General features: G+C 51.5%; 7 protein-coding genes across 7 annotated transcripts; 2 read left to right on the forward strand and 5 right to left on the reverse strand.

Annotated features, from left to right (window-relative positions):
• Positions 1–5,191: 5,191 nt before the first annotated feature.
• On the forward strand, positions 5,192–5,956 carry ACHE_10001S (uncharacterized protein; the record flags this gene model as incomplete). Its single annotated transcript, XM_043275186.1, has 1 exon — positions 5,192–5,956. The coding sequence occupies one exon, from the start codon at positions 5,192–5,194 to the stop codon at positions 5,954–5,956; it is 765 nt and encodes a 254-aa protein (XP_043131121.1).
• A 94-nt stretch (positions 5,957–6,050) lies between these two features.
• ACHE_10002S (uncharacterized protein) lies at positions 6,051–6,401 on the forward strand (the record flags this gene model as incomplete). The annotated part of the gene is made up of 1 exon (XM_043276630.1): positions 6,051–6,401. One exon carries the CDS (start codon positions 6,051–6,053, stop codon positions 6,399–6,401), a length of 351 nt encoding a protein of 116 aa, XP_043131122.1.
• A 151-nt stretch (positions 6,402–6,552) lies between these two features.
• ACHE_10003A (uncharacterized protein) lies at positions 6,553–9,479 on the reverse strand (the record flags this gene model as incomplete). Its single annotated transcript, XM_043277741.1, has 2 exons — positions 6,553–6,783; positions 6,852–9,479. The coding sequence occupies 2 exons, from the start codon at positions 9,477–9,479 to the stop codon at positions 6,553–6,555; spliced, it is 2,859 nt and encodes a 952-aa protein (XP_043131123.1).
• A 41-nt stretch (positions 9,480–9,520) lies between these two features.
• On the reverse strand, positions 9,521–10,688 carry ACHE_10004A (uncharacterized protein; the record flags this gene model as incomplete). The annotated part of the gene is made up of 2 exons (XM_043278852.1): positions 9,521–10,222; positions 10,278–10,688. The coding sequence occupies 2 exons, from the start codon at positions 10,686–10,688 to the stop codon at positions 9,521–9,523; spliced, it is 1,113 nt and encodes a 370-aa protein (XP_043131124.1).
• A 310-nt stretch (positions 10,689–10,998) lies between these two features.
• ACHE_10005A (uncharacterized protein) lies at positions 10,999–11,333 on the reverse strand (the record flags this gene model as incomplete). Its single annotated transcript, XM_043279963.1, has 2 exons — positions 10,999–11,247; positions 11,295–11,333. 2 exons carry the CDS (start codon positions 11,331–11,333, stop codon positions 10,999–11,001), a joined length of 288 nt encoding a protein of 95 aa, XP_043131125.1.
• A 6,586-nt stretch (positions 11,334–17,919) lies between these two features.
• On the reverse strand, positions 17,920–18,498 carry ACHE_10006A (uncharacterized protein; the record flags this gene model as incomplete). The annotated part of the gene is made up of 1 exon (XM_043281074.1): positions 17,920–18,498. One exon carries the CDS (start codon positions 18,496–18,498, stop codon positions 17,920–17,922), a length of 579 nt encoding a protein of 192 aa, XP_043131126.1.
• A 755-nt stretch (positions 18,499–19,253) lies between these two features.
• On the reverse strand, positions 19,254–20,030 carry ACHE_10007A (uncharacterized protein; the record flags this gene model as incomplete). The annotated part of the gene is made up of 1 exon (XM_043282185.1): positions 19,254–20,030. One exon carries the CDS (start codon positions 20,028–20,030, stop codon positions 19,254–19,256), a length of 777 nt encoding a protein of 258 aa, XP_043131127.1.
• Between the last annotated feature and the right edge of the window lie 1,842 nt (positions 20,031–21,872).

Below are 21,872 nucleotides of genomic sequence, written 5' to 3' on the forward strand. Positions count from 1 at the left end.
CCCTAACCCTAACCCTAACCCTAACCCTAACCCTAACCCTAACCCTAACCCTAACCCTAACCCTAACCCTAACCCTAACCCTAACCCTGACCCTGACCCTAACACCCGAATCACCCATCCCCAATCAATCACCATTCACCCCTAACCCCTCCGGGGGTCCATCCACTGCCCCTAACCCCTCATCCTTCATTCCCTCCTAAATCGAACACATACCACTTCACATACCACTTCCCACTGCCACCGCCACCGCCACACCCACCGCCACCCGTACCCTCCATCATCCATCCCCCTCGCCTGCTTCCCTGCTTCCCCTCCCAATCCATACTCACACTCCCAATCAACCCCCGCCCATCCACTTCGCCCCAATCCATTCACACTGCCCATCACTGCCTCCATCCCTCCATCCCTCCATCCCTCCATCCCTCCATGCCCCACCACTGCCGCTGTTGCCTCCTGCAAATCACTCCCCGCTCATCCCCATTCATTCCCATCCACAATCTCCCTAATAACCTCCTTCCACTCTATCCCTAATAACATCACATCGCTATCCATCCCTACTCATCCCAATCTCATCCTTCCACTCTAACCCTACTAACATAACATCATAACATCATATCCATCTCCTGCATAACCTCACATCATATCCATCTCCTGCATAACCTCACATCATATCCATCTCCCGAATAACAACTATCATCATCACTCTACCCTGCATAACCCCCGCATAACCCCCGTATAACCCCCGCATAACACTTCTATCCCTATCCTGAATAACATCATCCCCTATCCCCAATACCATTCCCAATCCCAATCTCATCCACCCACCCATCCCTGATAACCTCCTTCCACTGTCTCCCTAATAACATATCATCATATCCATCTCCCAAATAACAATCATAACTGTCTCCCCAATAACATAACATAACATCAATATCCTGAATAATGACTATTATCATCCCTCTATCCTGCATAACCCCCGAATAACATCATCTCCCTATCCCGTATAACCTCATCATCTCCCTAATAACATAACACCGTCATCTCCCTATCCCTAATAACATCATCATCTCCCTATCCCTAATAACATCATCATCTCCCTATCCCGTATAACCTCATCATCTCCCTATCCCTAATAACCTCATCATCTCCCTAATAACATAACACCATCATCTCCCTATCCCTAATAACCTCATCATCTCCCTAATAACATAACACCATCATCTCCCCAATAATCTTTCAATCCATCCACCCATCTCACCCCCAACCACCTCCGCCTCCGCCTCCGCCTCCGCCTCCATCCACTCCCCATCATCTTTCATTCCCTCCAATCAATCCACATCCACTGCATATCATCAATACCAAATACCACCCTTCTCCCTCCCCCAACCGCTTTCCACCATCAAAATCCTCCTCGCTCCACCTCGCCCCCATTCACCCATCGCCTCCCACACACCGCCCGCCACCACTCCCCATACACCCATTGCCCACCGCTTGCCCACCGCTTTGTTCACGGCTTGCCCACCCCTTCATTCATCCATTGGTTCACTGCTGCCTCACCCGTCGCCTCATCCATCACCCCGCCCCAATATATATCATCATCCCATTCCCACCCATCGCTATCTTGTATGATATATATCTCTATCCAACCACTCTTGCATCCCAATTCTCTCCCTCAACCAACCCCGTCAATATATATCCCTGTCAACATCCATATCAATCTATATATCCATATCAAAATCTTAATCCTAACCTCCGTACACTGCTTCGGTAACCATCCGAATTCTCCTACCAATTCATTAACCACCTCCAACCCATGCTGCTGCCCCATGCTCTTCGCCCACAAATCCCACCACTCCACTATCGTCCTCGACATCCACCCCAAATCCATCCAATCCCTGCCGCCACACTTGCCCAACTGCTTCACTTCCATCCCCATCCACCATCCCCATCCACCATCCACCCATTGTGGCAATCGTCCAAATCATCCTCCTATGCTATGCACATCCACCTGCATCGCACCACCACACCATCACCACCACCTCCTCCTCCGCCAAATCACTCCCCTGTCATGCCCATTCCCGCCTGCGCCAAATCCATCCTTCAACCGCTGGTCAAATGGCGGTTTGAATGGGCTCTCAAATGGTCTCTCAAATGGTCTCTCAAATGGTCTCTCAAATGGTCTCTCAAATGGTCTCTCAAATGGATCTCAAACGGCCAGTCAAACGGGCTCTCAAATGGGTGGTCAAATGGCTGATGAAAATGTGTGCTTGAATACATGGTCAAATGGGTGATTGAACAGTTGGTCGAATGCATGATCAAATGCATGATCAAATGCATGATCAAATGCATGATCAAATGCATCGTTGAATGGGTCAAATCGCTGATCAAATGGGTGACCAAATGCATGATGAAATGTCTGGTCGAATGTCTGGTCGAATGTCTGGTTGAATGCATGGCCAAACATGTGGTTTGAACCGGTCAAATGGGTGATTGAATGGCTGATCGAAATCGCTGATTGAAATCGCTGATTGAAATGGCTGATTGAAATGGCTGATTGAAATGGCTGATCGAATACATGGTGAAATGGGTAATCAAACGGGCTCTCAAATCGGTGGTCGAACCGTTCGTCAAATGCATGCATTGTTGAATGCATTGTTGAATGGGTAATCGAACCGGTGGTTGAATGGATGATTGAATGTATGGCTGAACGCATGGTTGAATGCGTCAAATCACTGATTGAACGCGCTCTCAAACGGGTGGTCGAACGGGGCTTTGAAACGGGTCATTGAATCGGCCACACGGCTGATGAAATGCATGCTTGAATGCATGCTTGAACCGGTCAAATGCCGGATCAAATACACGGTCGAATGGGTGATTGAACCGGTCAAATGGGTGATTGAACGGGTGGTTGAACTGGTAATTGAATGCATGCTTGAATGGCTGATCGAATGGGTGGTTCAACGGGCTGTCAAATGGCCAATGAAACGGGTGATTGAATGCATGGTCAAAACAACTGATCAAAATGGATGATTGAATATATGGTTGAACGGGTGGTCGAATGGGTGATCAAACTGGTGATCAAACTGGTGATCGAACTGGTGATCGAACTGGTGATCGAACTGGTGATCGAATGGTTGGTTGAACGGGCTGTCAAATCGGTGGTCGAATGGGTGTATTAAAACAGCTCATTGAAACGGCTGATCGAACACATGGTGAAATGGGTAATCAAATGCATGCTTGAACCGGTCAAATGCCGGATCAAATACATGGTTGAATGGGTGATTGAACCGCCTGATTGAACAGTTGGTTGAATGCATGCTTGAATGGCTGATCGAATGGGTGGTTCAATTGGTTGTCAAATGACTGATTGAACAACTGATTGAACCAGCTGATTGAATACATGCTTGAACGGGTGGTCCAACGGGTGTATCGAAATGGCTGATTGAAATGGCCGATCGAAATGGCTGATCGAAATGGGTAATTGAATACATGGTCAAATGGGTAATCGAACGGGGTAATCGAACCGGTGGTCGAATGGGTAATCGAATGCATGCTTGAATGGCTGATTGAATGTATGGCTGAATGCATGGTTGAACGGGTCAAATCACTGATTGAATGGCTGATCAAACGGGTGGTTGAACAGTTGGTTGAACAGTTGGTTGAACGGGCTGTCAAATTGGTGGTCGAATGGGTCTATTAAAAACAGCTGATTGAAATGGCTGATCGAAACTGGTAATCGAAACTGGTAATCGAATACATGGTTAAATGGGTAATCGAACACGTTAAATGGCTGATTGAATGCATTGTCAAATGGGTGATTGAACCAGTCGAATGGGTGATCAAACGGGTGGTTGAATGGGTGTATCGAAACGCCTGATATTGAATGGCTGATTGAATGGCTGATTGAATGGCTGATTGAATGGCTGATTGAATGGCTGATTGAATACATGGTCGAAACCGGTGATCGAATACATGGTTAAATGGGTAATTGAATGCATGGTTGAATGGGTGATCAAACTGGTGATCAAACGGGTGATTGAACAGTTGGTTGAACGGGCTGTCAAATGGGTGGTTGAATGCGTGTATTGAAACGCCTGATATCGAATGGCTGATCGAATGGCTGATCGAATGGCTGATCGAATGGCTGATCAAATGGCTGATCAAATGGCTGATCGAAATGGGTAATTGAATACATGGTTGAAACCAATGATCGAATACATGGTTCAATGGGTAATTGAACGGGTCGTCCAACCGGTGGTCCAACCGGTCCATGTCATGCTGCCATGTCCACTGCCTGCCCACACTGCATACCTTGCTGCACTCACACCCACTGCCACCCAATGCCATGCTCCCATACACCACCTGTCATACACATCATTCACCACCCTGGCCCATTCACAATCACACATCATCCATCATCATCCATCATCATCCATCATCATCCATCATCATCCATCATTCATAATCTTCATCATTCACTACCACCAGTCTGCCTGTGTGCTCAACGGCCAATGCGCTTGTCCATGTCCATCCCATGTCCATGAAACCCTCGGCCTTCATCCACTGCCGTACTCAAATATCTACCCTCAACGCCTTCCCATCCATGCTATATATCTCCACTGTCGGACTACATACATACATATATATATATATATACATACATATCGATATACATATCACTATACATCTCTATATACATCGCTATATACATCGCTATATACATCACTATATACATCACTGTATACGTCTTGACATACAACTCTATATACATCTCTATACATCGCTATGGTCCTGGCCAATCCTCCATCTCTCTGCCTCCTGACTCCAACCCCAACTCAACCTCCTGACTCACCCGCCGCAGCCAACAAAACTCCTCAAACAACTGGCTATGGCCCGCCCGGCTGCGCTGCCCCAGCCACCCAATCACCGCCCCAATGTCCGCGCCGTCGACCTGCAATCCCACCAGTCGCCGCTGCCATGCCCCCGAATGCCCACCCCCCATGGCCCATGCAGCATCATCGCCACCATGGGGATCAAAACCCCCGGTACTGACACCGGCCGCCCGGCTCCCACCCGGCGCATATCGTCTGCGGCATCCCACAGGAAAAACACCCGCTGAATCGGCTGTACTGGATCCGCCGGCGAACCTGCAGCATCCACTGCTTGGCCGCCTGGCTGCGTGCATGCCGGCATGAATATAAATCGTGCTGGTCATCCGCCTGGGCCATGGCGCAGATATAACATCGATCCCGCCACTGCTGAGCCTCCTGCTCCCCAAACTCCTCATCCAGCCATGCCTGGGACTGTTGCCGGCGGAATTGAATGTCGGCCGCGGCCCACTGGTGCTGGCGTTGGCGGTGGCTTGCGCACTGGCGCTGCTGCTGGCGGTGGCTCGGGCTCGGGTGCTGGTGCTGGCGTTGGTTCGGGCTCTGGCTCTGGCTCGGGCTATGGCTTGGGCTTAAGCTATCGCTGTGGCGCCGGTGCTGACTTGGGCTTGGGCTCTGGCTTGGGCTCTGGCTCGGGCTCGGGCTATGGCTCCGGCGTGGGCTGTGGCTCGGGCTATGGCTATGGCTCCGGCGTGGGAAATGGCTCCGGCGTGGGCAATGGCTATGGCTCTGGCTCGGGCTCGGGCTATGGCTTGAGCTTGGGCTGTGGCGCCGGTGCTGACTTGGGCTTGGGCTCTGGCTCGGGCTATGGCTCGGGCTCCGGCGTGGGCTGTGGCTCGGGCTATGGCTATGGCTCCGGCGTGGGAAATGGCTCCGGCGTGGGCAATGGCTATGGCTCTGGCTCGGGCTCGGGCTATGGCTTGAGCTTGGGCTGTGGCGCCGGTGCTGACTTGGGCTTGGGCTGTGGCTCGGCCTATGGCTCGGGCTCCGGCGTGGGCTATGGCTCCGGCTTCGGCTTGGGCTGCATGAGCCCGCTGCTCTGCTGGAATCATACTCCATTCCGCGCCTGAGCCCCCGACCATTGGAACGCCTCGTGGCACTGCGCGCCCGCCAGTCTGGGTCATCTGCCAGCCCTAACACTGGCCGAACCGCCTGCCCTGGGCCATGGTGCAAGCCCACACACCCGGCCTCATGCCCAGCCTCATGCCCGGCCTCATCACCACCCACGTGCCCTACATGCCACTGCACATTACACCCATCACATGCCTGCTCGTCCCCGTCATCCCCGCAATGCTGCCGCCGGTATCCATTCACTGTCCCATCCAGATAATCGTCCAGTACCACCCGCCGGCACCCCCGACCTGCCACCACCCCCATGTATTGCTGCACCAGCTCCACCTCCGGTGTGCCCAGCTGTCGCTCATCCTCCGCCCACCCCGCCGGCTGGATAATGATCGCCTGGCTGGCCTGCCCATCCCGCCCGGCTCGCCCGCTTTCCTGTGCATAATCCAATAACGTCCGGGGTGTCCCAAGATGAATGATCACTCGGATATTCGGAATATCAACCCCCATGCCCAATGCACTGGTCGCGCAAAGCACTGTGGAATCCCCTCCCATGAACCGCCCCAAAATCCCACCCCGGTCCACCTGCCCACTGAAATACGCCTCACATCCCAATACCGCCGCCATCGCCTGCACCTGGTGGACCCGGTTGGCATATATCACCATCTTCCCCCCGGGCCCGGGCCCACTGGAGCTGCGCCTGCAGGAACTGAATAATCCAGGCATCCTGCTCCCATCCATATCCATGTGGTGCAGTGTGTGGAATCGGTGGCCGCCACACCCCATATGCCACATTGCCGCGGCTCGTGCGGGCCCGATATATATCGATCTGATCCTGTGGGTGGTGAATGCGCTGGCTGAACTCCGGTTCCATCTCGGGGGCAATGTGGCCGTTAAAAACACCATCTGTGTACGGGCCCGAACGAGCTTCCCAAGCTGTGCCATGGCGGACCGGAAGTTCTTCTGCTGGTTCATAATGATGTGGCATTCATCAATCACCACCCGGTCCAGCCGCTGCATCACCACCAACCGGTTGATGAATGAATGGAAATCGGGGGTGACAGCCGATTCCGGTGTGACCAGCACAATGGCTGCTTCATCACATGGCTGCTGCCGGTCCCATGCCATACATGGGATGCCTAGCCGCCGGCACCGCTGCTGCATATCCTGCCGCAGCGAGATCAATGGCACCACCACAATGGTGGTGCCCCCGGGGACGGCCCACGCGGGCAACATGAATAACATGCTTTTCCCACCGCCGGTGGGCATGACTGCCACCACGGGGCTCTTGCCCTGCTGGATCGCCGCCATGGCGGGTGCCTGGATGCCCTGGAACTGCATGCCGGCCTGACCGGTCATCTGCTGCAGCGCAGCGGCCATGTCCATGGTCTGCAGCTGGTGGCGCCGCTCCATGTGGTGCTCCTCAGCCTCCACCTGCCATGGGGCCCGCTTGCGTTTCCCAAGCACGGGGCGAGCCCTAACCCGTTCCTGACCGGGATCATTCACCAAGCAAGCCCTAACCCGTTCCTGACCGGGATGGTGAATTGGACAGCTACCTTCATCCACCAAGCGAGCCCTAACCCGTTCCTGACCGGGATGGTGAATTGGACGGTTGCCTTCATCCACCAAGCGAGCCCTAACCCCTTCCTGACTGGGATCACTCACCAAGCGAGCCCTAACCCGTTCCTGACCGGGATCATTCACCAAGCAAGCCCTAACCCATTCCTGACCGGGATCATCCACCAAGCAAGCCCTAACCCATTCCTGACCGGGATCATCCACCAAGCGAGCCCTAACCTGTTCCTGACCGGGACGGCGGCTTGGACAGCTGCCTTCATCCACCAAGCCAGCCCGAAGCCCACCGGCATCAATGTCGGCATGGACATCTCCTGGAACCCCCGTGCCGCAGCCGAACCCCAGAAACTGGTGCCAATCCACACTGGACTGCCGGAACATTGCCCGCCGGTGGCTTGTTGTGCCCGCCTGCTCCATCAGCTGCCGCCCATATACCATCCCCGCCACGTGCGATGAATGGCCCGCCTGTAAATCCGTCATATGCGCCATCCACTGGTCCGCATCCATGCCGTCCTCACAGTCAGCATCCAATGCCGCCGCCTGCTCCGTTTCATCCTGGCGGTCACTGGTGAATGTGCTGGATGCCCGCAGGAACCGCCGGCTGATGCCAATGGCAATGTCCCGGTACGCCGGAATATTCAATGCCTGGCCGAGCCGGGCCTGGGTCTCCCGCTTCAACACCTCCCGGAATCGCTCGGGGGTCCATGGCCGCTGCATGCCCGGGTCGGGGCCCCATAAATATGGGCTGGGGGGCTGCCATGCCGGTGTGCCGTTCGACGTGCCAATCAATGTGCCATTCAGTGTGCCGTTCGCCGTGCCATTCGGTGTGCCAATCGTTGTGCCATTCGACATGGCATTTGATGTGCCGGCCTGTGTGCCAATCGGTGTGCCAATCGGTGTGCTGTTCGATGTGCTGTTTGATGTGCCGTTCAGTCTACCATTCAACATGCCATTCACCGTACCATTTGGTGTGCCATTCCATGTGCCGTTCAATGTGCTGTTCGATGTGCCATTCACTGTGCCAGCTCGTGTGCCAATCGGTATGCTGTTTGTTGTGCCGTTCAACATGCTGTTCGATGTGCCGTTCAATGTGCTGTTCGATGTGCCATTCAGTGTGTCGTTTGATATGCCATTTGCTGTGCCGTTTGATGTGCCATTCAGTGTGCCGTTCGCCCTGCCATTCAGTGTGCCATTGACCGTGCCGGCTCGTGTGCCATTCCATGTGCCGTTCAATGTGCTGTTTGATGTGCCATTCACCGTGCTGGCTCGTGTGCCATTCGCCGTGCCGGCTTGTGTGCCAATCAGTGTGCCATTCAGTATGCCGTTCGCCGTGCCATTCAGTGTGCCATTCAATGTGCCGGCTTGTGTGCCATTCCATGTGCTGTTCAATGTGCTGTTCAATGTGCCGTTCGATGTGCCGTTCGACATGCCATTCACTGTACCATTCACCGTGCCATTCACCGTGCCGGCTCGTGTGCCATTCAATGTGCCGTTCGATGTGCCATTCGACATACCATTCGATGTGCCATTCGACATACCATTCCATGTGCCGTTCGATGTGCCATTTGACATACCATTCGATGTGCCATTCACCGTGCCATGCGCAGTGCCGGCCTGCCACGCTGTCAACTGGCCAATGAATGGCATCGCCAGCCACATATACCACACCACCAACTCCCCGACCGCCCGTGGCACATACCGGTGGATCAGCTTGCTGTCGTTGCTCGCATGGAAGCCCTTGTGGTATGCAGTCACCAGTGTCACCATCCCATCCTCAATGAACACATTGCGGAATTGGTTGTTCGGCGTGTTGACATACTGCACACTGAGCAGCTCGGGGGCCCGTGCCGGCTGCCCCGCCGTCATATGGATGGCCACGGCCAGTTTCTCCTTGAACCGGGCCACCCGGGCCAGATACTGTGCCACCAATGGGCCGTGGATCGCCCCCCGGCGCATGAATTGCTGCTGCACGGGGCGCTCTGTGCGCAGCCGCTGGATCATCCACCACCGGCCATCCACGGGCCACCGGGTTCGGCGATCGTGCAAAAGTTCCAGCCCGGGTGCCCCTGGGTGGGATCATCATACAAGCCCTGCCACGGGATGGCGGGCAGCGGCATGGTGCTTGGGGTGTGGGCGCTGCTGGAACCATCGGCAATACATAATAGTTCACACAGCAGCTCCCGTGTGGCCCCAACCAACCCGTGGATGAACCCACGGAATTCACCCATCGTGAAATGCAGATCCTTGTACAACAGCTCATCGGCTCCCATCCACGCCACATGGCCCGGCGCCGTGCTATTGTAATGGATCTTCAACCCATATGTGCGCCAGTCGAGCAATGTCTGCATGGGCCCATGGGTGCCACGGATCATGAAGCGGCTGACCATCTGCTGCACATGGTCATGAAATGACGGGCGATCGTGCACCGTGGTGGGGGTGTGGCGTGTGGGACTGGCACTATCACAGCCCTCATCGATATCGGCCAGTTGGGCATCTGCACTGGCCAACGGCCATGCTATTGGGCTAGCCGGTGTGCCATTCACTGTGCCATTCACTGTGCCATTCACTGTGCCATTCGCCGTGCTAGCCTGTGCCTGCCACATCTGAATAATGTCCCCCACATGGGGATCCAACCACAGTGCCTTCTGCACCACCATGAACCGCGCAAGCTTGATCATCCGCGATAAAATGGGGGGTAACTGTCGGGATCACGCCACCCAGTCTCCCCCAGCCGAGCACCGCCATGGCACACACAAGGGGGCTTTCATATTCATGGGCACGGTGGCGCTGGTTGAGCAGCTCAATGCAAAACTCCAAGCAGGCACGCTCCATTGGGCTCATCATCCATGCCGGCTCGGTGCTGCCTGCATTGCCAGTCTCCTCTGCTTCTTCCACATGCTCGGGGCTCACCCCATGCCCGGCTGTGGGCTGATCTCCGGGGCTCACCCCACGCCCCTCTGTGGCCCGATAACTGCCGGGGTTCCCACCCTGTTCTAGGATCCGACCGGCCCCGGGGAACATATGGACCGCCCGAGCCCGGGCTCGATGGGGCGCCTGTTGGGGCCTCGCCATGGTGGGCATGGCAAGCTGCCACAAGATCTGCCACTTCCGCTGCTGCCGCGCGGTCATCCCATACACGGGCAGTGGGCCACACCACTCCTGCATGCCCTGTCCGGCCTGGGTGGCCTGTGTGCGTGCAATGAAGCCCAACACTTGCTGTCGGCCATGGACGGGTAACCCTAATCCAACAATAGTGTTCGTCAAGCTAATGGTGCCAAGCTTACGGGAAGGAATCGATGAAGAAGAAAGGAAACAAAGTGGAATCGAACAATATATATATATATCTCTCTCTCTCTATCTATCTCTCCATCGAGCTATATATCTCGCTATATATCTACATCTACATCTATATATATATATACACACCCCCACATACCAAACAGTGTATCCCTTAAGATGAATGGGTGTATAGTGTCTAGTTCTCTTTCATCTCAACAGTCACATACGGCTGCTGCTGCCGCTGCCGCTTTGCTGCTGGCTCCTCCCCTTTTCCCTCCCCCCAGCCCCGCTTCCGCGGGCCTAGTGATACCTGAAACCCTAGGAAGGCATGCCACTCCCGACTGATGGCCCGGTATTGCACCCGCCGTGCCTGGATATGGCCAGGTGCCTCCTGCAGCCCCCGGGCATACACCGTCCCAGCAGCCCAGGACCCATGGCCGGCTTGCTGGTCGATCAGCCCATCATCGGCACTGTAGTCACGCTTGAACCCACCACACTGCAGGTGTGCCCGGGAGATGGCAATTGCTGCATGCCGCCAGGAAATCACATTGAGCTTGGTCTGCAGATTGTTACAGATCTCACTGCATCAGCCTCACGTGACAATGCGGGGAGTCAAGGCAGAATCATTGGGCAAAAAGACCATGCAGAAAGAACAAGGATTATGATGAGGAAGATATACACCCAAGCATCACGTGACCACGGTAGAAAGGACGACGGAGGAATTCTACCAATATACCAATATGGTAGATAGGACAAAGAGGGAATGCTACCAATCTATCAGGGAATGGATATTACAGGACAGAAGGAGGTAGCATGGTAGGAACGGAGAATCTACCATTGGACTAGGAAAGGTATATAAGGACATTCATTCATGTACCTAGCTTAGTTCTTCGCGATCAATTCAAGTCTTACAGCATTGGTTACCTTCTAGTTTCTGACTCGTCCGCACTTAACCAACAACCCAGTATACGTACTCGGTTGGCCTTGTTTCTCTACTCGTTACCTTTACCGTTCCTACTTGTTGATTATCTTACGGAGCCTGGAGGGGGCGATATACCCATCAACGACTATTGAACTACGGAGCCTGGAGGGGGCGACATACCCATCAACGCATACGACATACCGAATCGGACCCGAAGGGGCATTGAGCATACGACTACTTGGGAACACTTAAGGTAAGTGTTCAGTCTCGAAATACAACTAACTAGAACCCTAGGTACGACACGAGAGAAGCCAGGTTGTGACACATTGATCGCCAGTCAGTACGAGTCAGGTTTCGAGACTATATTGACTTAAAACACGAACTGCAACCATGTCTAACAACAGTAACAGCAACACTACTCCTAGATCCTCTCGTGGATCTGAGGGACGAACTCCGACTTATGAAGAACTCTTTGGAATGGTTAGCCAGCTGCAGGAAAGCATCACTACTTTGGAAGAACGACAGTCAGCCAAAGCTATCAAAGTTCGACCACCGGAACCCTTTGATGGTACTCGATACAAGTTGCGACCCTTCATCACTCAATTGGACTTGTATGTCCGCATGAACCGGAGCAAGCTCATATTTGAATCCGACAAAGTCCTACTTGCAGCAACTTACTTGACTGGACCAGCATTTGATTGGTTTGAACCTACCTTGCGTGACTTCCAGGAGAAAGATGAACAATACCATAACGACAATACCACCGAGGTTTTCAGCAGCTTCACTGAATTCAAGAAACGACTCCAGGGAACATTCGGAGATATTGACGCCACACGGAACGCTGAACGAAAGCTATGGCGACTCAAACAGACAGGATCAGTAGCCAAGTTGGTATCTGATTTCCAGCAGATCATCACCCATCTGAATTGGGACGAGACGATGTACATTGCGAAATTCGAGGAAATGTTGAAACCAGAGATTCAGGAGAAACTGGTTTGGATGGAACGACCGACTTCATTGAACGAACTCTTTGAACGAGCCGTCAAGATTGACAACACCCTGTATGACCTTAGAGTCAGACAGAAGGAGTCACGATATGGGAACACCTTTAGAGGAAACCCACGAACGAGCCACTATCGATCGAACGATAAACGACCAGCTCAACCACGAAGCCAAGGGTATGAAGATCCCTATGGACCACGACCGATGGAGTTGGATGCCACACAGCATAGGCCCTTCGTATCCGACAAGGAAAGAGAACGAAGAAGGAAAGAGAAACTTTGCTTCACATGTGGAAAGCCGGGCCACATGACGAAGGCATGCAGGCAACGACAGAACGTTAGGCCTCAGCAACAACGAGACGATAACAAGCAACTGCACGCTACCCAGGAGAGAGGAGCGTATGACACCACAGGAATTGTGAACCCTGAACTCAGAGCAACGAATGATTCTGGATGGCACACGCAAGAGGCTTCGGATGAGCATGGAGGACCATGGAGACCCAGAACTATGATTGTACCCAACCTGAGCCCATTGAGGAGGTTGATGGAAGAACAGACGACCCTCACGACAGAGGAAATTGATGAGATCATGAGTTCAAGCGAAGAAGAATATTGGCCCAATGAACGGACGGTGGGATCCGACAGCGGAAGCGACAAAGCCCATATAAGGACGGATGGGTCCGAAAAAGCCATCAATGAGCCAGTTCATGAGAAATCACTCGGCGAACTGCCCAACCAAGATTGGCCAGTTAATGATTTCCTTGACGAAGAGTACGGTGCTCAGTGGAATGGCCACGATCCCAACGTGGAGGAACTCCATGAGATACCGGAGACACCTCAGAACGCAACTCCCGAAAATGATGAACAAGAAGAACAGAGTCTGGCAGAAGATAATGAGGGATACACGAAGTCCAGTGTGTATAGCCCTATTTTGAAGCAACAGCTATGGTCCAAACGGTATACGGAACAACGAAAAGCCGACGAAGAAACGAATACCGACGTTGCCGCGTACTTCATTGATGATGTTGTTATCTCACTTCAGGAGAACCCCAAGAGGCTCTCTAAAGGATTGAAGGAACTATTCAATGAATTGATTACATACTGCCCACATCAGAACTTGAAATGTTGGGAACGAACGAACGAAACTTGGGAAGAACACCTACAGCAATGCGACCAGCACCCATACACATGCCACCACTGTGGACAGAACAACGGAGAACTATGGGGATACCTACGGGACATCACGACCAAACGACTACGAGGCCCCATCCACAGCTCATGCAAGTATGATTGGTGTGATTGCGTGCACTATCGAGAGCACCCAAAGCACAACCAATTACCTTGGATTGTGTGTTATAGTCACGCCTGTGGAGAACATTACGATCGAAAGAAAATGGCGCATTATTTCCCAGAACGACCTAGGAAATACAATGACAGTTGTCCTTGTTGGGATTGGAACTGTGCATGCAGGGGATATCTATTGCACCCAGAGCATTCAAGTATGCACTGGACTGCATGTTATGAAGATGACTGCATAGTTCACTTCGAACCCAAGGATTACTACCCAAGTCCACGACGTCTACGGCAACCAAGATGGCAAGCAAGCCTATCAGCGACACAGCGAGGATACCACTTGAAGTTTACGACACCAGTTCTCAATCAACTAGCCAGAGTGATGGTTGACTCAGGAGCTACTGGAAATTACATGGATCCTAGATTCCAGCGACAATTGGGGATCTTAGGAATTGAGAAGGCGCAGCCAGAGCCTATCTCAGGACTGAATGGTGAGAATTTGGGAAGCCACCTGACGGTCGAATCGGGATTTGTCCCTATGGCTGTAGCGGATCATGAAGAAAGGATCAATTTCGACGTGACACCGCTGGGACAATACGATATAGTGTTGGGGATTCCATGGCTCAGGAATCACAACCCGGAAATCAACTGGAAAACTGGACAAATGAACTTTGCAAATTGCGATTGCCCAAGAACAATGAAAGGACCGAGTCAACGGGAGGCCGGGACCTCACCACGATCTACAGGCAGGAGACCTGGTAGATACGTGAAGCAACCGAGAGGTGGGTTGAGAATGAATAACAGAGAAACGAATGACACAGCGACGAATATTGTTTTAGCAGCCACCAGGGCCTCAGAACGACATTGGCTGATGAATTTACCCGGATGGGCACCGGACACGACCCAGAAGTATTGCGAATATTTGATGGATGAGGATATATCCAAGAGATCAGCGCCGATTGAGGAATATCGCTCAGAAAGAGTTGATAGCAACCAAGAAGCATCAGACTCAGAGCTAGGCTCATGGGAATGGATTGACCATAAGGAGCTAGCAGCAACGACTCAGGAACCACAGATTCCACAGGAGTATATTGAGTTTCAGCACTTGTTCAAGCAGCCTGAACGACCTGAACTACCAGACCATGGACCACACGATCATCGCATACCCCTTATGGAAGGGAAGACACCGACATGCAAGAAGATTTACCCGATGTCAGAACGAGAATCAAGAATACTACGGGAATATATTGAAGAACAATTGGCGAAAGGATTCATCAGACCATCAACATCACCAGCAGGGCACGGAGTCCTATTTGTACCGAAAAAGGATGGAAGCCTACGACTATGTGCAGATTATCGACCACTCAACGCCATCACCATCAAGGATCGACATCCATTACCACGAGTTGATGAAATGCAAGACCGAATCAGAGGAGCAAAATGGTTTACAAAATTCGACATTGTAGACGCCTACAATCGACTACGGATCGCCAGAGGAGAAGAATGGAAAACGACCATCAGAACGAAATATGGACATTATGAATATTTGGTCATGCCATTTGGGCTTACCAACGCACCAGCATCATTTCAACGATTCATTTATGATGTACTTGGAGTATATCTTGACATCTTCGTGATAGTCTACCTTGACGACATCTTGGTCTTCTCCAGCACCTTTGAAGAACATGTGCAGCATGTCAAGAAAGTACTGCAAAAACTTGAGGAAGCGAAGCTACGATTGAAGTTGAAGAAGTGCGAATTCCATGTTCAGGAGACTGAGTTCTTAGGACACTGGATCACTACAGAGGGAATCCAGATGGATAAGAACAAAGTTCAAGCAATCTTGGATTGGCCAGAACTGAAGAACACCAAGGAAGTTCAGCAGTTTACAGGACTTGTGAACTACTACCGACGATTCTTGAAGGACTACTCACAATTCATGACGCCACTGTTCAAATTGTTGAAAAAGGGACAAGAATTTCAATGGGGACCAGAACAACAACAAGCGTTTCAACAAGCCAAGGAAAGAATTGTATCTGCACCAGCACTTGTGCAGTTCGACCCAGAGAAGGAAACCACGATTGAAACAGATGCATCAGACTACGCCATTGGTATGAGAATGACTCAACCAGGACCAGATGGAAAACCACGAGCTGTTGCATTCCACTCACGAAAACTAGTTCAAGCGGAATTGAACTATGACATCCATGATAAAGAATTGCTAGCTATAGTGGTAGCATTCAAGACTTGGAGAGTTTATTTGGAAGGAGCACAACACACTGTACTTGTGAAGACAGATCACAAGAACCTGACCTTCTTCACAACAACCAAAGAGTTGACCCGAAGACAGGCCAGATGGGCTGAAGTACTATCGCAATATGACTTCAAAATCATCCACTGCAAAGGAAATGAGAATGGACAAGCAGACGCACTCAGTCGACGACCAGACTATGAGATCAAGGACAGAACGATCAACCCAGCGATATTGAAAACCAACGAAGATGGAACCATCAGCTACAACCACCAGGTGTTAGCAGCAACGATGCATATCTCAAACGAACCTTTGGAAAAGAAAATCATTGAAGAAACACAAAAAGACAAAATGATCCAGGATATGATTGAAAACTCAGCAGAAAATGACAAATTGACCACAGATAACAATGGATTAGTGTACTTGCACAATCTCATCTATGTGCCAAAAAGCATGAGAAATGAGATCATCAGCATGCACCATGACACTCCACTCCACGGACATTTGGGAACAGAGAAAACAGCTGAACAAATTATGAGAAACTACTACTTCCCAAACACGCGAAAAGTTGTTCAAGAATATGTGAAGAACTGTGAAACTTGCATTCGAGATAAGGCAGCAAGACATCAACCCTACGGAAAAATGCAATCCCCGGATGCTCCAACACATCCATGGGAATGGGTTACCATCGACTTCATCACACAGTTACCGACATCACAAGGATATGACTCGATTACAGTCATCACAGACCGAATGACCAAATATATCCATTTGGTACCAGCCAAAGGAACCATGACCGCAGCAGATATGGCACAAATATTCCTGAAGCATGTTATTACCAACCACGGAATGCCTCAAAAGATCACATCAGACAGAGACAAGCTGTTCACTTCAAAATTCTGGACAACACTCACAAACTTGATGGGTATAGAACACCGCCTCACCACAGCCTACCACCCACAAGCAAATGGTCAAACTGAACGAACCAACCAAACGATTGAGCAATACCTACGGCATTACATCAATTATGAACAAGATGATTGGGTTAAATTCCTACCCATGGCACAGTTTGCATACAACAATGCAGAGCACTCAACGCTCAAAGTAACGCCATTTTACGCCAATTATGGATACCACCCAGTGCTATATGAGAAACCACGACCACAAGAGTCCACATCAGAAGCAGCAAATGAGACAGTCCAAAAGCTGAAGAACTTACACCACCAACTGTCAAGAGACATTGACTTCATGAACCTACGAGCGGCTATATATTACGACAAGCACCATGGAGAGGGACCTACCTTGAAGAGGGGGAGAAAGTATTCCTGCTCCGCAGAAATATCAAAACGAAACGACCAAGTCAAAAGCTCGATCACCAGAAGATTGGACCTTTCACCATTGAAGGAAAAACAGGACCAGTGAATTACCGCTTGAAACTACCGAAATCAATGAAGCGCATACATCCAGTATTTCACATCTCGCTATTGGAACCAGCACCGAAAAACGCCATGCCAACAGAAAATATCGAAATCGAAAGCGATGATGATGAATATGAAGTTGAACGAATTCTGGATTACCGACAAGTCAATGGACGACCATGTTACCTGATCAAATGGAAAGGGTACGATACCTCTGAGAACACATGGGAACCTATTGCGAACTTGACTGGTTGCCACCAGTTGGTGAAGGAATACCACCAGCGACAGCAGAGTCGAAGTTCTCCCAAAAGGAAGGAGAATTCATCATCTGAGACAGACTAGGATCATCTGTCACCGCAGCAAGCTGAGCATCCAGAGAAGCGGTCTCAGCAACAGGCCAGGAAACTTGAGAATCCAACTCCTCAAGAAGAGCCACGTCATTCTCTAACATAGCCTTATTTCGAGCCTCAAGAAACCGTTTATGTTTCCGCAACCGGGCCAATTTGGCAGACGTCTCGGAAAGACGCGCCAGTGCCTCATCATTTGAACGCTCCGCATCTTCGAGGTCGGCGGCTAATCTCATTCGATCACGCTCCAAATTTTGCCATTTTCGTTCATTATGAAAATCACGTTCACACTTGACGCCAGAACGCACACAATTATTGCATTTTCGATTTGACGAGATTCGTTTACATTCACAAGACATATTGGAAGCACTCATTTCGGAACAACGGAGACAAGGAGGAGAAAAGAAACCTTCCTTATCTATTTTATCAGCCAGACGATCACGACGAGGGTTTGATTTGGGCATGATAAACGAAGCATGAGGAAAAGAAAAACAGAAAAACAAAACACTCACCGACGGGAATGCCGCAGTTCTTATGGCTCTCGAGGACGAAAGCCTGAAAGAGGGGGAGGTAATGTTACAGATCTCACTGCATCAGCCTCACGTGACAATGCGGGGAGTCAAGGCAGAATCATTGGGCAAAAAGACCATGCAGAAAGAACAAGGATTATGATGAGGAAGATATACACCCAAGCATCACGTGACCACGGTAGAAAGGACGACGGAGGAATTCTACCAATATACCAATATGGTAGATAGGACAAAGAGGGAATGCTACCAATCTATCAGGGAATGGATATTACAGGACAGAAGGAGGTAGCATGGTAGGAACGGAGAATCTACCATTGGACTAGGAAAGGTATATAAGGACATTCATTCATGTACCTAGCTTAGTTCTTCGCGATCAATTCAAGTCTTACAGCATTGGTTACCTTCTAGTTTCTGACTCGTCCGCACTTAACCAACAACCCAGTATACGTACTCGGTTGGCCTTGTTTCTCTACTCGTTACCTTTACCGTTCCTACTTGTTGATTATCTTACGGAGCCTGGAGGGGGCGATATACCCATCAACGACTATTGAACTACGGAGCCTGGAGGGGGCGACATACCCATCAACGCATACGACATACCGAATCGGACCCGAAGGGGCATTGAGCATACGACTACTTGGGAACACTTAAGGTAAGTGTTCAGTCTCGAAATACAACTAACTAGAACCCTAGGTACGACACGAGAGAAGCCAGGTTGTGACACAGATGTATGTGGGCCTCACGCTGGAGCACCCCCGCAGCCGGCCACTGTCCCATGCCCCCGCTGCCAGATTGGGGCCCCGTGGCCACAGGAAGGGGGAGCGTGCCTGCCGGGTGCCATGGGCCAGGGCCTGCACTGCCCGTGCAAAGGGCAGGATCAGCCATAGATAGTACACCACAAGCTCACTGACCTCCGCCGGGAGGTAGCGATGGATGATCTTGGTGGACCCTGTCATGCTGTATCCCTTGTGGTATGCCGTCACCAGACTGACCACCCCATGCTCGATGAAGAGATTGCGATGCTGGCCACACACAGTGTTGCTGTGTCGGATCCCCAGCAGCTCAGTGGCCCGCGCCGGCTGCCCAGCAGTCAGGTGCATCAGCAGGAGCAGCCGCTCCAGGAACTGGTCCACCTGTCCCAGGTAGGCATCCACCACGGTGGTGTGCCACATCACCTGGTGGTCATGCGGCCGCACCCCCACCCACTCAGCCCGCAGCCAGTCGGTGGCCACCACCCGGTCCATCAGCCATTGCTCTCCTGTGGTGGGCAGCGCTGCACGGGTGCGGTGGTCCTGCAGGAAGTTCCATCCACGCCGGTTGTTGGTCGGGTCGTCTGCCAGCTCCACCAGGGCCAGGCGCGGCACCACCGCCTCCCGGGTCTCCTCCTCATGCAGCAGGAACAGCCCCTCCAGCTCCACCTGGGCCAGCTCCACCTGGGTGCGCACGAAGCCCCGCAGGCCCGCCATGGTCAGGTGCAGTGTAACGGGCTAGGCCCGAAAGGCACCTCGAACCATAAATGGTTCTCGATTGAAGCTATTCACAAGAGCGTGCCGAAGTCAGGTGATCGTAGATCACCTGATCACGAGTATATAAATCCACCGCCAGCGTGTCTTTCTTTCTTTCTTTCTTTCCTTTCCCCAACGAGTTCTTTTGTACATATCTATATATTAGATAGCAAGGCTTCGGCCCATTACATTAGAACTCGTTCGCCCTCATCTATCTACTTATTTATTGAACAACGGATTACGCATCGGATTGAACGCGCAACGGATCGTACATCGCACACTGGACACACTGGACACACTGGACACACTGGAAACACTGGACACACTGGACACATTGAACGATTGGACATACCGGATAACTGGATACATTGGACATCGGATATCAGACATCGAAATTCACGGATAGTTGAGCTATTTACAAACAAATCAATAGTCAAGTCAGTCATATGACCACATTTTCAGCGGAAATCAGCGACCACGAGTCAAACGACCAAACCGACGGCAACATGGGAGACAATATACACTCAGGAGGGACCACCACTCCTGTCCCACAAGATCTTGTCGCAGTTATTGCAGGACTTCAACGACAACTGCAACAAATGGAAGAACGGCGGATTGAAGATCTTCGTCGTCTCAAAGAAGAGTTGACGAGCCCACCCAGAGAGCCCTTGCCACAACCGACTATTGAAGAGATAGCCCCCCAACCAATGGCGGACCCTGTTAGGAGACCTCGACCCAAGCTGACAGACCCAGAAGTCTTTGATGGTCGAAACCGAAGTCTCTACCGTCCGTTTCGAAGCAAGCTGCGCGCTAAACTTGAGGTCGATAAAGAAGCCTTGGGCAATGCCTATGATCGTATGTGGTATGCTTTTGGCCGTCTAACAGATGGGGCTGCTATGCAGGTGCTGCCCTGGATGGAGCGGTTTGCTAAGAAAGGAGCTACTGAGAGCCAGCTGGACGGAATGCTTGATCAAATGGACTTCATCTTTCTGGACCGGAATCTGGAGGAGAAGGCTGTACGAGACCTTGCAAGCTTGAAACAGAACAACAAGCCCTTCACAGTCTTTCTCACTGAGTTCAACCGACTACTCATGGAAGCTGATGGCCATAACTGGCCTGAAAACACAAAAAGGTCCTACCTAGACAATGCATTAAACCGTGAGATGAACACACGCCTTGAAACTGTTGAAAAGAAAAATGGATTTGAAGACTATTGCCGCCAGCTACAGCAGATTGCGGACCGGATGGAGAAGAACCAATTGCGGTACTCACGGAACAATAAGCATACCACCTCAACTTCTCCAGCTCACCCTGTGAATACCACCCGTGCTTCCTCTCCACCCCAAGATATGGACTGGGAACCCACAACAACAACTTCTGCACGCAGCCAACCTCGACGCGTGGCTAAGCATGTATCACGAGAAGAAATGGAACGCCGCAGACAAGAACGACGTTGCCTTCGTTGTGGTGACTCCACGCATTTTATCTCCCATTGCCCCTACGACAGTCCTAGGAACAGTACCCGCATGGCTCGCTCACACATTCATGGGCCGGAACTTGAAGATGAAGAAGAGCAGTTGAGGGAACAACCCAAGCTGGGAAAAGAATAGCTCCTGCAAAAAGTCTCTTGCAGGAGCACCACCAGCAGTTGATGGATCTACCTACATGGCGACCGGCCCCAGCAGCTCAGATAGACCTTCAGAAGGAGTGGAACGACTTCCGAAAAAGAGTCAAGTTTGACAGACCTGAATTCAGAGTATCCGCATTAGTCAATGGAGAACAGGTCAGCAGAACGTTAGTGGA

The sequence above is a fragment of the Aspergillus chevalieri genome, chromosome 1 (genome assembly GCF_016861735.1).
Source record: "Aspergillus chevalieri M1 DNA, chromosome 1, nearly complete sequence".
Taxonomy (NCBI): Eukaryota; Fungi; Ascomycota; class Eurotiomycetes; order Eurotiales; family Aspergillaceae; genus Aspergillus; species Aspergillus chevalieri.